This window comes from Apteryx rowi, unplaced genomic scaffold (assembly GCF_003343035.1).
Source record: "Apteryx rowi isolate R43461 unplaced genomic scaffold, aptRow1 scaffold_242, whole genome shotgun sequence".
Lineage (NCBI taxonomy): Eukaryota > Metazoa > Chordata > Aves > Apterygiformes > Apterygidae > Apteryx > Apteryx rowi.
In genome coordinates this window covers 1,111,846-1,126,817 of record NW_020448775.1, presented here as the reverse complement: position 1 = coordinate 1,126,817, position 14,972 = coordinate 1,111,846, and the positions used below count along the sequence as shown (strand labels likewise).

At 38.2% G+C, this 14,972-nt stretch overlaps 2 protein-coding genes across 12 annotated transcripts in view; both read right to left on the bottom strand.

Annotated features, from left to right (window-relative positions):
* Positions 1–163, bottom strand: part of GGACT (gamma-glutamylamine cyclotransferase) — a 37,144-nt gene extending 36,981 nt beyond the window's left edge. The window contains exon 1 of one of the 2 annotated variants that reach the window (XM_026066542.1): positions 90–163. The gene's annotated coding sequence lies outside the window, so the exon portion shown is untranslated. The remainder of the gene's footprint in view (positions 1–89) is intronic. The other variant, XM_026066541.1, reaches the window with a different exon arrangement.
* A 2,845-nt stretch (positions 164–3,008) lies between these two features.
* The window catches only part of TMTC4 (transmembrane and tetratricopeptide repeat containing 4), a 51,710-nt gene continuing 39,746 nt past the window's right edge, over positions 3,009–14,972 (bottom strand). For 6 of the 10 annotated variants that reach the window (XM_026066546.1, XM_026066549.1, XM_026066551.1 and 3 more), the window contains 7 exons: positions 14,394–14,473; positions 14,116–14,223; positions 13,840–13,981; positions 13,055–13,169; positions 12,455–12,567; positions 6,481–6,550; positions 3,009–5,959 (listed from right to left, as the gene is read on the bottom strand). In XM_026066546.1, coding sequence (XP_025922331.1) covers positions 5,808–5,959; positions 6,481–6,550; positions 12,455–12,567; positions 13,055–13,169; positions 13,840–13,981; positions 14,116–14,223; positions 14,394–14,473 — 780 coding nt within the window. In that variant the 3' untranslated portion in view covers positions 3,009–5,807. Of the gene's footprint in view, positions 5,960–6,480; positions 6,551–8,278; positions 8,346–12,454; positions 12,568–13,054; positions 13,170–13,839; positions 13,982–14,115; positions 14,224–14,393; positions 14,474–14,972 lie in introns of those variants that run through there. The other 4 variants (XR_003253606.1, XM_026066547.1, XM_026066548.1 and 1 more) reach the window with 4 other exon arrangements.

Here is a 14,972-nt window from a genome sequence, read left to right as displayed (position 1 = left end):
CGTCACGTGGCCGCGGGGCGGGCCGCGCCCTGCCCTTGGACGACCGGGTCCTAGCGCGCGCCCCGCCGGGCGCCACCCGCGACACTCACTCGCCAGCGCTGCCGCTGCCTCGAGCGCCTTCCCTTCCGGCGGTGGCCCGCTTCCGTCTGCGCGGCCCGGGGCGCCTCTCAGGGGAGTAGGCGGGGGGGCGGAGCCTGAGGGGAGCCGCCGCGGTCTAGGGGCGGGGCCGGGGGCGGGGCGGCCCCCAGGGGCGAACTGGGTGCGAGCGCTTAAAGGGGCCGCGGCGGCGCAGTAGGGRTAAGTTACCCTTGTGCTTTCTTTGAAGCCCGTTTGAGCAACGGAATATTTATCTAGAGCGTGTGAGTGACATGTTGTAGCCTAATGATTAGGACAGCAAGTAATAATTCAGTTTCAGTCCATCCTCCTTGACTGTTCAAGAAAATTGAAAGTTGGGTTGCATCTCCTATGGACTGTTCCTTTTCTTACCTAATTAGCAGCTGATACTTCCATTCCAGCTCGAAAGCAGGGTTAGTGCTCAGAGTTTGAAGCAGTATCTCTTAGGAGAGTTCTCCACTTGTTTTTATATCATTTATTTTTTAAAACTTGAAACAAGTTGGGTATTCCACCATTTTCCTCAAGTGCTGCTTTTTTTCTTTAGGTGTAGGTATTCAAACATAGACACATTTGTGTGGAATCTAGATTTTGGACTGTCAGGCCAGTGGGGAAGAATGCCTTCCTGTATCACAATATCTCTCTACCATGCCCATTAGATTTTGTTCCTCGCTTACAGTAGTATAGTTCAGGTTATAGCTGAAAAAAAAAAAAAACTTGCTACAAAAAATAAACAACATTATCACAATTAAAATGTATGCAAAAAGATAGCAAAATGCAGATTTATTATATGACTCCATTACAAATGTACTTGCTTCTTGCTCAGTTGAAATGCAATAAATTGGAATGTACCATTTGCAATCTAAATGATTACCACTACATTAAAAAAAGTTCAACTCAGCAAATACAAGCTACCAATTTCAGTATCTGTAGGATTTTTTGTTAACAAAAATACTTTTTTAAACAAGCCCTGAACCACTGGACATGTATCATCACCAACACACACTGGACACCCATGCCACAATATTGCAGTGCAGCTCTAATACAAAGGTAATCAGTCCTCCAGTGCTCAACAGCCCTAGCAGCTACACACATCTGCTGCTTCAGAGTGGCTGTACAGTCCTGTTTCCTTACAACAGAGGTTCCATATTGTTGTAACATCACAGCTATGCAAAACCACTTTACATTATTATGGAGCCCAGCAGAGGCAAAAGCTGCCATCACTGGCAGTGCTTGCAGCTTATGATGGTACATGATGAAACCAAAAGCTTGCTTACCTCTGCTTTTACATCACAAAAATTTGACCATACGATTTCACCTTTGTTTCTAGTAAATTTTAGTCTTTTGAAGCTAAACATGCCCTCATAAACATGCATTTGGCAGAGACTTACCAAAAGCTCTGGAAACAAGCACTATTCAACAGAAGGGCCAAGTCAAGAGTCGCATGGGAATCTACATGTCATGACAGGTGTGTAATCCTACCTATATTCCCTTGAAATCTGAAGCACAAGCAGGAACCAGCAACTAAATATTAAGATGTTTGAACTAAAACAAAAATACATATAGAAATGTGCTACACTATCACATTCTACACTGACATTCTAACAGAACTTGAAATAGCAACTTCGATTTTAAAGAAACCTCACATTTGCAAGTTTACAGTTGCTTTAGGTTGCTTTTAAAACAAAAGGAAGAACACTGAAAAGTCAATTTAACAAGAACTTGTTGCTGTTCATTGTGATAAATAAACTAACAATGAATAGAATTGGTTCAGAAAACAGGACATCCCACGCTGAATGCTGTTTCAGTAGGCAGAGATTAGACATTCAGATGCTTTATCACTCATATCAATTTACTCTGCAGAAACCAAAACTCTCTTCATTTGTCTTATCTTCTCCCTTTATCGAGCTACTAGGTCTCTTGAGGCAAACACCTGCCAATTTGCCTAAACGCCAGCCTTTTAATAGTCTTGGTGCAAAGAATGTCCTCTGAAAGAGGTGTAAAGGATTACATTAAGTCAGGTGAAAGCAGCAGACTGAGATTTTCTTCGTATATATGAGCTGATCACCTTAGCCACCCTTTGAAGTTAGTGGAGAGGAATGTGCTTCAAGTGCATGACATCTCACATCCTAGAGATGTTTCCTTTAGGAGAAGAATCATGTTTCCGAGTTTTCCCTGCTACAGGGAAACTAGGATAAGGAGCTCAGATATAGATATCTGAAGTGTGGAGGAAATAGTTTCTGCTTAATAGGCCCAATATTTTAAACAAACAATTCAAATAGCATTGAAGATCTTTATTTCTTAGTGTTCACATACACACACTCCTCTGCCCACCCCCTCACATTTTCAAGTTTAAATTCTAAGTATGAAATTAAATAATGGAAACGTCATGTACTTGACACTGGCCTAGACATGAGAGAAACATACAGTTAGGGAACCATTTGGGGAGTTTTTGGTAAAAAGCAACTGTTATCCATAGCAGTGATTGTAAACATTTTTCTGACTCCATTTTGTGCATTGAATCATTCTGTATTTCTCTCCTTAGAACAAGCAGGCTTTGGGAAAAAAAAAAAATGTTTCCATGTTTCCACAGAATCACACAGGTCAGCAGATAAAGATGAAACTTTAGTCTTCCATAATTATCAATGGTGGAAAATCCATCACACTGGAAAAACAGACTACATGTATAACAATGGTTACATATAAAACCACTTTTTCTACATCTTTTTCTCTTTCAGGTTGTGTGTTCTGCACCACTCCAGGAGTCAGTTATGAGGTATGAAAAAACAAGCAAAACATTAATTTATTAACAACATTTTAATAAAACCTCACTGTATTATTTGCATGCTCAAATATTTGTGAAAATAAAGTAAAAAAATATTTAGCATTCTTGAAAGTTTTATGGAAAATTTTTATTAAAAAAGCAGTCATCTTTGTTGTTTCATTTGAATCCAAACATGCCTCAACATTAGGCTCAGCCATAAGTGTATTCTTATTACCGTTGTACAAATAATCACACTGAATTTCTATAGCGCTGAAAAAATGACATAAAACAAACACTCCCCTCCCCAAAATTATATGATAGGTAGCCAGATAACTAATCAAGAAGAGATCATGTTGTACATTTGAAGAGTAAACAGCATTTTCAAATGCCAACAAAGTGTCCAATTTTTGGCATTTCTCTTCCATTTGAAACTCTTGAGTAGGAGGACAAATTGATTTCCACAGAAGAATTCCTTTGATTCATAATAAGCTAGAAAGAATTCATACCCCATACATAATATTGATCTACTGGATTTCTGTAAAGCTAACATGACAGGCAACAGGGACAACTATACATACGAACTCCATGATGAGAATAATAATTTAAAATATGTCATACTGCAAATATACAAAGAAGACCTGATTTCATTTAAAACATTTATTTCCTGCTATAAACTAGCTCATCCAGCAAGATCCCGACTCTTCAATACTTCATGACTGAAGTAGCTAAGTGTTCTCTATATCAGATGTGTACTGGGCTATGGATAGAAAGCCTTCAAAACCAGCAACTCGTACTGAAGGGTGTATCTATTTCAGCATGTCTGAGATTCGTTAAGTTGGTACTGACTAAACTATGACGGTTTACAGAAGCTGACTAGTCATACTGGTGCAGCATTCTGCTAGATCAGTATGGATACTTCTTGAAGAGCATGTTTATACCCTACAAAGGCATTCTGAAACCAGTTTCTGAAAATTTTGTTCCAGAAACCAGAAGAAACAGACAGTTGCATCAACTCAATACCCTGTATGAACTAATTAGTCCTGGTGAGAAACAAGGTTTATTAACATGAGTGAAGCACTGAATTAATACAAATGCATACCTCTGGTACCTCAACTAGAATAAGTATGGCAATATACTGTGCCATTTAATCATACCAGTTCATTTAAAGCCAAATCTGTGGACAGCACCATATGGCTACAAGTCTTGCTGGCTAGAGTTATAGTTAGTCTGGGAAGAGTATTACATTAAAGTAGTTGTACTACTTGTAGTACCCAGACTAGCTCCATCAGAGGATGTCTGGGTAGCTGTGCAGTACTGCATTGTGCTCTGCAGACACACTTGGTTCTTGACACAACACTCATTCCCCAAAATTAGAGTACTGTAGGTTTAAAACACAGTGCAGATGTAGACTGTTTACATGGTGGTCAGATGATAAGGTCACGTGACATGCTGTTCTATGGCAGGCATTTCCCCAACATTTTACATGATTCCACACATAGATGAGTTGTATATGAAGAACATTTCACAATCTCCAATACAATAATCATTGGACAAATTAGGAAAGCTGCAATTACTGCATTGACCAATTTCTTCCTATGGGGAAAAAACAAACAAACACAGGAATATGAAAAGAGAGGTAAAGTTCCTCAGTTTTCCCATTCAATAGCAATCTTCCAATCTTAAAAAATAAAACAGAAAAGTAAAAAAAAAATAAAAATACAGACATGTGAATATTTCCTGAATCACGAATGTAAATATTAGCACAAGACAACTCTGGACAGCCAGAGTTTAAACCTGTATCAAAGCGCATTATGAAAACTGTATAAATGGATAACATCTCTGAATCATCCCACATCACAGTGTGATTAGTTTACACATTAACAGATATGCCTCTTTAACTGCTACTTCAGCAAATCTGTGAGCAAAGGTGAATCAGAGTTCCTTCCAGATTATGCATCAACAGCCAAGGCCAGGTTCTCTGCCCAGTTACTTCTTCACAGAAATTTTTTCTTTATTCACCACCAACATAGTGGCTGCAAAGTTCTCAACCAGAAAGGACTGCAATGCCTTAGAACACAGGGATTAACTCCCGTAGACAGGAAACTATTTAGACCATCAGCCTGCCAGAAGAGCTAAAGCAATTCTGACTTGTTGCCAAAGGCCTCTGTGCTAGATGAGGCTGCCTGTCAGAACAGAAAACAGGCAACTCCTCTATCACATCGCCCTTCTTTCTCTTCCTTTTGCTGCTTGCTAATCTCTCTCTCTCAATCTAGCAGCATTTCCTCTACTTGAGGATACCTCAGCACTACATAGGATGACAGGCCTTTTATGGTTATTGTTCTCATTTACACCTGTACAAATCCTGCACTCCAAAGGGTGGAGCCAGAGGCAAGAACAAGGGCATAACTCAAATTACAAGCATAGGCTGGTGTACTAGAGAGAATCTGTTCTTCCAGAATATCATTGGCTCTGCAGCACTGGCAGTAGAAAGCAGTAATAAAACTGAAGTGGACAGACACTCTTCATACCTGAAGAGATCAGGTTTTAAATAGGAAAGTGTACTTTTTGCAGAATCACTTTCAGAAATAAAAGTGCCTTTTGATATTCATCCTGATACTAAAAAAATCAGGGGAAGATTTCAAATTACAAATGAAAGAAAATATTGCTATTTATTCACAACTGTGAAATTTCATTTGCATTACTTTCACATAACTATATAAATGTTTTAAGGGACTTTAAAAGCAGCTTAAAAGCAAAAAAGAAAAGATCTCCCAAACTCCAGCTGAAATGTTAGAATCTGTAAGAGCATTCAAGTGTGCATTGCTGGTATTGTTATAACTTTTAAGAATATTGACTGAATCCCTTACATGGTCAAAAGTAGCCATGTTACATTAATAGTAAACAGCATGCACTGACAACCTGAAAATAAACATCAGGCTTCGCCTTTCTTTTGCAATTGTTCCAGTTTTCTTCTTAAGAGGTTGTAGTTTTCCTTGGTCCCCGGTGCCATAGGATCAAGCTTCAGAGAGACTTCATAGTGCTTCTTTGCTAAGTCAAGATTTCCCCAGCGATGATAAAGCACAGCTGGAACATCAACGAGGAGTTTCATTAGCAATATTGTTGAATAATGTGCAATCTTGCCAATCACTTGGAAAACAACATTAACGCATTTGTTTCCACGGAGGGTCTCTTTTGCTGGCTGGTGGCACAGTAGCTGCTTGTTCTGTTGCCAAATGCAGGAGCAAAGCCTGGGGGCAGAACTGGCATGGGAATGATGAAGGAATGAATTACATTGTAGCCATAAATGGCAGTTCTTATCTGGTGAGCTCATAGCGGGTTACAAGCAGAGCATAAATGAACCAATTTGCAGCCACTGAAGTGCAGCTACCTATGGGCCGGATTGTGCAGCCCTCTTGATCTGTCATATCATGTGACAGCTTTTCTGGTTTAGTGCTCTGTTCTCTTGCTGGCAGTTTTTCTAGAAAGTAAAATAGAAATCTGCCCAGCAGGAAGAAGTCTCAAAAGATTGCTTTTTCTTTTTAAAAAACACAATGAATATGAAGCAAACAAACAGTACAGCTGATAAGAGTTAGAAAGGCTCTTACCCAAATTACCATGATAACTGGCAGCATTTGGATTGGCTTTAATTGCCTTGAGGAACAAAGCTTCAGATTCCTGAATAATTTAGAAGTACAAGTCAACAGGTCAGACTACGCGTGTAGTACATAAAATAATACAAAATGTACCCAAATTTATAACTAAGATGACAACAAAAACCCAAAATTCTATGCCATATCTATACGATACCACAATATACATGCTGTAAGCCTGTCTGATCCTGTGGCTCAGATGCCTTTGGCCTCCAGAAAATAGTGATAATGGTACATATTTGTAGCATATTTTCACAGTCTCCTGCTATTTTTTTTTTTCATAGAGCTATAATACTTTCAGACATTACATGCTGAAGTCTTCCCTACTTATTCAGTCAAGATAAGCATAATATAATTCAATATCTGAGCAAAATGCTTTAGAATTTTTTGACACCCTTCCCTTTAAAACAATTTTTACCATTTAAAATGGGAGCATGCCAGTAAAGCCATCTAAAGCAGATGCTTGGACATGGCTCTTAATGAAGAACAGTGAGTGCCTGCTATTTAAAAATCAAACCAATTGAAATATTCCTTACATTTCTCACAAGCTATCTATTCCATATTCCCACTTGCAGTATGTACTCTTAGGACTGTTGATGCCTGAGTACTTCTTGGAAAAGTTGAACTCCCTCACCAAATATTCAGTGGTACAATTTACTGCTAAATGTACTCTCTAATTCAAACATTTTTATTTTCCCAGGCTAGCTGCCAATACAAGACTTTGGTTCCAGAGCATATTTCCTGTAGCAGTTTAAAAAGATACAAAAGAAACCCCAACCCAAACAGACCATGTTTACTAGCCTACATGCAAGTTCATATATTTTAGAAAGGTAATTTTACATAATTTCTATACTAGACTGTGTTTTAGTTGCACATTTAGTTTCAGTGCAAATGACCTGGAGATAAAATTAGTTCACTGTGGTATGGTCCTGTTCTAATGCACATACTTACTGTCTGAGGTATGTCAGGAAAAGCCTTTCAAATTGTTCTGTGTGCTAAGCCTTTACTACTTATGTCCACAAAACAAAATACAGGCTCCACTGAAAAAGAAAAGCTGTCAGCCAGATTTTTGGTTCCACACATTCTCATGTGGAAGATGAAATAAGACTCCGTTAGGGTCCCTCAGGTGACAAGAACAAGTTTTTGATGTCAAGATTAACAGCTCTGAGTGACATAGAGTCTCCAAGTAAGTCCAAATTCCAAACCAAAGCCCATGCTCCTTTCAGAGCATTGCTGAGGAGAGCTGAGGCTGCCACTCTCAGGCCAAGACAGACTGATGCAGAAGGTGCCTTCAGCTTCTCAGGACAAGGAAATTACAACCCCTAGGGTTCTAGACAAATCCTTTAGTGGGACCCCCAGTTTCAGGAGAGGGAATATTTGGATAGGCATGAACATGAGAAATGTCTGGAAATTCACAGAGTATGTGGCTATGTAGCRCAAGTTTGAGCATTCCTTTTCCCTGGCATAAGCAGCAGCTCCAGCATTCTCATACCCAGACTATTAGTGACTGTGGTTGCATTGGTCCCTATTGGGACTAATACTGTTTAATGTCTTCATTAATGACTTGGGAGACAGAACGGAGTGTACTCTCAGCACCTTTACAGATGGTGCCTACTTGGAGCGAACGGTCAATATGCTGGAGAACAGGGCTGCTATTCAAAGGGATTTGGACATGCTGGAAAAAGGGGCTGGCGCGAATCTCATGAAATTCAACAAAAGTAAATGCGAAGTCCTGCGTGTGGGATGGGACAGACCATTCAACAGTACAGGCTGGGGTCGACTGTCTAGGAAGCAGCTCCACAGAAAAGGTTCTGGTGGGCCTGGTGGACAACAAATTGAATAAGAGTCAGCAGCATGCCCTCACATCAAAAAAAGCCAACCACATCCTTGGCTGTATTAGTAAGAGGGCAGCCAGCAGATCCAGGTAAGTGATCCTTCCCATTTGGTTAGCACTTTTGAGACTACATCTGGAATACTGCGTCCAGTTTTGGGCTCCCTGTTACAAGGACATACTGGCACAAGCCCTGCAGAGGGACATGGAGATAGTCAGGGACTGGAGCAGATGACATAAAAGGTGAGGCTGAGAAAACTGGATCTCTTCAGCCTTCAAAAAAGAAGGCAAAGGAGAGACTTTATTGCTGTCTACAGCTACCTGATCAGAGGATCAGAAGAAGAGAAATGGAAGAGACAGAGATAATGAAACCAGGCTTTTCTCACAGGTGCACAGTGACAGGATAAGACACAACAGATACAAGGTGGTACACAGGAAATTCCTACTGGATAAAAGGAATTTCTTTAAACCTTGAGGTTGGTCCAACACTGGAAGAAATTGCCCATGAAAGTTTCGGAATCTCCACCCTTGTAGGTGTTCAAGACTCAACTGGACAGAGCTTTGAGCAAGCTGATCTAGTTAGGCCTGCTTCAGGCAGTGGGTTGGGCTAGATGACATCTGGAAGTCCCTTGCAATCTAAATTATTCTATGATTCTAATTCAGTCACCTGAGAGACATCCTGAGACCTAACATTTGGCAGGTCTAAAAGTGCTGCAAGTTAACCTTCTCTTTACATGCAGCCATCCAAGCCCCCAAATCAGGAGTGGACTGGCACCTGAAAATATGGAGTAGTCACAAGTCCCACAAAGTTCTAATTTTTCCATTGCAAATTCTGACATTTTAGTCTAAGTAAATCTCTGCTTTCTTCACTGTGAAGGTTAACAGCAATTAAAGTGAAAAATTTGCTATCCAGTTAATTCAGTCTTATGGCTAACTGTTGCCACCTACACAAAGGAGGAGCAGCTAATGTACAGACTCATCCCTCCACTGCTCAAGTATGATAGGCCACCATGCGCAATGCTTTCCCAGAAAACTTAATGAAATATATGCTCAGAGCTGTCTTCCATTACCATACATCTTCAACCACATACTGAAAACATTTTTATTGCCACTGCTTGGCTCAGCAGCTAGTACAATCATACTGCCTGATTAAAGGCTATTTAAGGTGCATCACATTCATATTACTGTAGATATATAGAGTAAATATACATTTCAGTACAGCCAGTAATATTTCAAACTGCTCTACCTTGCCAAATCTTTAAATTAAGTGTTGTTAGGAAACTTGCATACTGTATAGTAAAGGCTTTAGGAAAGCAGACTGCATTCCATCTGCTGCCAGGGCCACAGTGCAAAACTGAAGTCTGGCTTTATTTCAAATATAAAAAATGCTGAATGGTGCCAATTTTTTGTATTTCGTACAGAAAAAGCATGGATGTATACATAACAAAAATACAGCATACATATTTTCAAAGAACTAAAGATAGCTTGGTTCTTTGTCCACTGCAACAAGAACATGTATTTAAATAAGAAATGTAGCTTGGTATAACAGATGTTAATTAAAAAAACAAAACAGTAACACTAAAACAGTTCACCCTTTATGAGCTTTTGTTTCTGGAACAAATAATCATTCATGAATAGTTACAAACAGAAATCTTGAAGGCTTGGGTTTTTTTTGGTTCCTTAGGAAAACCACCTTCTGCTGTAAATCAGCGCATTTGAAACTGAAGGAGAATACTGCTTACTTATTGCAAGGAAACCTCCCATAGTAAAATCAATGTCTTTTAAAATAGAAGGGGGGGGGAGGGAAGCAAGTCTTACTTTATGGCAACAAAGCCAATATAGTACCAACTTTTATACAGACACATAACAAGTAACCTAATAAATTAAATGCCTGAGGTTATAAAACACAGCAGAGACAGCCAGGCAGCCGCCTGGCAATTACTTCCACCACCTTGATGCTTTCCTTCTCCTCCCCCTAGGCACACTCCATAAAAATCCTTGAAGAGCCATCCACTTCCCTCTGTCTTTACATGTTGAGGGGCTGGACAAGAAATCTGTATCTCCCATGCTTTCTATTTTCATTTACCATTTTCTCAGCTAAAAAACTTTATCTCCTCTTTCTAGGCCATGCAAAATACAGCTGCTAAGGTCATTGCTTTCCAGCTGAGTGATATCAGTCTGCTTTCCAAATCCCTTTATTTACTCTCCCTAGTCCAACCTATCAGTTTCAAATGACTAGTTAAGTTTGTGTTTTGCCCTACACAAATCTACCACTCCCCATTGAACATACAACACTCCCTTTTGCTCCCTGCTTTCCCTGGGCTCTGCTGCTCCTTCCACTTTACTTGGGATGCTGACTTCAAAGCTTCATTTTCTCCTACCCTGATTTCCACTCTGTCTCCAATGCACTCCCCTGCAGCATACTGACCTTCCAGAGCTGTCCATCAAAATCATTACGTCCTTTTTTTATTTTTTTAATCCTCCAAGACAGACTTATTTCTTCAACCCTCGGAGAAAGTTTTCTTGCCAATTCTCTACCTAATTTTTCTACTTATTCCATTAGAAGTGTTCTTTAGCATGTCAGGCTGCATATTATTCTTGCTAAATAACTATACAATCCCCCATTCTTTCACACTAATGACTGGTCAAAATAATCCTAGCAATTAACTCTTCCATAATCTTATTCCTTTTACATTCTGGATGTTAATTTGTATCCTTTTGGAACTTCATTAAAGTAACCTCCTAAAAATATATTTTATAGCAGTCTCAGGTGGGGAGAGAAGAGAAATAGAGTGCACAAAAAAACCAAACAGTCAATCTAGAGAAACAGTAACGTGGTGTCTAACAGCATCACCAACACAAACAAGAGCAAACATTGTACTATCACAGGCCCTGGCTTCACATATGGACAGGTCATCACTCCACAGTTGAACAGGACTGTGGAAATAAATTTAAGTCAATGCAGTAATTGGTGGAAAAACGTATATTCTATTCTGAGAGTTCTAACGTCATAAAATCTTCTCACTGTGTATATACTGAGGATGTTCCTTCAATGCTGCTAACATTACCACATATCAAAAAGCCATAGTTCAGTAAATGACGTTTTTCTGAGGAATACTAAAAAAGCCCTTGGTTATTAATTTGCGCTATCACTTACATATGTCAGTGACTGTGGAGTCAATTAAAACAACTAAATATATTAATTGTACATGATTTATTCTCTGTCAACTTGTACAGCTCCTTTGGGAAAAAAATGCCCCTCTCATCCATTGCATTACATTTACTACTTGTAAATACAAGTAGTTAATGTCAAAGTACCACTTGCTAGCTGGTTCTCTGTATCCAAAAGAAAGTTCAATACATTGTTCTATGTATGGACTTCTTGTAATACTCTGGGATCACCCAAATATTCCTATTCTTGATCTGGGATTAGTGAGTCTGTAATATCTCTATTTTAGCTGGCATATGAGGTAAAGAGGCTAGAATACATTCTGGCTAATGGTAAACTTTGCTTTCTTTACATACAGAAAGCACAAGAACTAGCATGCAACTGCACATCTAATTTTAGACCCTGAACCAAGGCCTTTAAATCAGATGAGGTTCATTATACAGGCAATGAAGCAAGATAAGACCCTAACTGCCCTCTAGTGTGCCTAAGAGCCTATTTCTCTCTACTGACCACTGACAGTTTGGGGCAGCTACACTCCTAATAGAAGCACCTAAAGTTAGGTGGGATGAATCTAGGCCAGAGTCACACAGCAATTCTGTGACAGAAATGGGCATTGAAACCTGATTATCTAAGGCATAGTCCACAATTGGTTCCTCAAACAATTCCTATAGAAACTTACAAAGAGTTTCTTTTATATATATATATATACATATATATATATGTATGTATAAAGTGTGTGTGTGTATATATACATGCATATATATGTGTATATGTGTGTACATATATATGTATATGTGTATATGTGTGTACATATATATGTATATGTGTATACACACACACACACATATGTATATACATACATACATATATATATATGTACACACACACACACACACACACACCCTACTCAGAAAGCTCTAGTTACCTACCTTATATTTCTGTGATTTCCCCAATACATTTGCCAAAGAAAACATAAGGGAATGATCATTAGGTATTAATTCCAGGGCCTCTCTTCCAACTGCTTCTGCTTGAGCTAGATTGCCTGGGAGGCCATACAGTGGAAAAAGAGAGGACATCTTTAACACAGTTTATATTAGTTACTTCTCATGCTGTAAGCAAGCACATATATCATATGAATTACATGTAGTTCTAATGAAAACCAGCTAGTAGACACAAATATAACTCCCTGCAGTATAAGACAAGTAAAATAAAACCATACTTTTTGTTTTCAACAGATAACACTTTCATAAGAACAACAAAGTACAGATTAAAAAGTTATAAATTTTGGTCTATAACACAAACATGCTTGCACAATGATGGCATTTCAAACAAGGAACAGCAGTTCAACTTATGGGCTTGATTTTAAGTGATGCTCTAAAACTATTGTGTCAGAAGGTATTCTAATATTTATAGACATTTTCTTAGTAATTAAAGAGGCAAAAGTCCTTTTAGAAAAAAAAAAAAAAGATAAAGCTTTGAGTTTTGTAAGACAGTGAATTATTCATTAAAACATTCAAATGGATTTATACCTGTGTTATCAAGCAATATAATCATATTGTTCCAAGCCAAACTATGCTCTGGTTTCAGAACTGTAGCATTCCTCCATGCATTCAATGCATCTATATGGCGATTCAAATCTGCATACTAAAAAGAAAGAAAACCCCAGAAATTTCACCCTGATTTGCTTTACTTTCCTATCATGCACTGAAGACAGTAAAGAGTTATTATCTGTCTCATTCAGTTCTAGGAGAATTTGTTTTTATAGGCAAAAATAAGAAATGTAAAAAGAATACTAGAATAGTAGGTAAAGTAGACTACTATATATTCATTTTATATTTTCCACTGCTTTTCTCTGGGAGCTAGGCTTATTTTCAAATATATGTGTACCAATGGTATGGGGCAGAAAACCAACATGCAATTCAGAAATCTAAACAAGAAAGTAAGTAAATATTTAATATAAATATTTCCAAGAATCTAGACTGAATTTTTTTGGCATAGTTCCACTACCTAGCAATTTGTTGAAACACACCAATAACTGTAAAATAGAAAACCTAATACTGAGAAATAATTAATAATCTCTTGAACAAAAGAATATAATCTATATTTTTGTTTATACATCTTCATATTTAAAAGTAGGAGTAAAAAAATGGTGTGGAAAGAAATTTTCTGGGAAAGCAACAGGAAAAGCTATTGAAAATATGAAACCACCCTCAACTGCAAATGAAAAACTGGAATAACTGTCAGCATTTAACAATACAGCAAAATTACATATACACACAAATGTTACAGCTATCATTTATTCAAAACTACTTACCAGCCTTCCTAAATTATAGTAACAATCTGGATATTTTTTCCTGTGTTTAATTGCTGTCCAGTAGCTTTGCTCTGCCTCTTCAAACCTTCTTAAACTATTCTGTACTATTCCCAGATTCATCCATGCAGCAGCAAAATCAGGTCTAGGCAATTTGGAAAAAAAAAAAAAAAAAAAAAAAAAAAAGACAGGACAACTGAGCATCTGGAACACAAGATCCTATTGTACCATTCCTGCTCAGCTGGTGCAAAACACTGCTTAGCATTATTCTAAACATACTGTATTTGTACAGCTAAGGACAGCAACTCCTCTGCTTCTTGGAGCTCATTTCTTTCTTTCAGAATATTTCCAAGGTTGTTCATGGCATGTACATATTTAGGATTCAACCTAAAATTTGAAATTTAAGAGATTATTATTTACAGGAAACATATTACTGTATGCAAATTATTAGCTCTGCAACACTGCAGAACACGCAGATGAAAGCCTAAGCTTTTTCTCCATGTGAAACATTAAAGTGATTTTAGGATAGTTCAGTAAAGCAATAAAAATCCTCTTACCTTACAGCTTCTCTGTAATATTTGATTGCAGCACTTTGATTTCCTTTGTCAGCCAAGTTTTTGCCAACATTGTAGTGCACCTGAAAACACAGATCGACATTTTACCAGATGCCATATAGTCAGATATTCTGTAGGGCCAAGTTGCTAAAAATTCTTACTCCAAATAGATATAGCCAGTATTTGTCTCATTCACTACTGTCTTATGTTACAAGTAGATACACACAATGAAGACAGCAAAACAAAATCTGAGGAATACATTAACCATTCAGGATACCTGTTCTACCTAGTTAAAGAAAGATTATCCACTTCCAAATACTATAAATGCGGTCACCACACTTTCCACAAGACTGTTCCTTAAAGGGAGACCTCCTGCCATTTATTTCATTTATTTGTCAGATGAGTACGAGAAAGGCTGATTCAACCAAACCAACCTTAGCAGAAGCAACACTACAGCAATTTAAATGTGATTAAACTTTGCTTTCACTATAGAATAAGCCTGAAGAAATTCAGCATAAGCAGAAAAACTAAGCTCCGCATAAGAAAACAGAAAACAAAAAACAACTCTTATTGTTTTGGCTT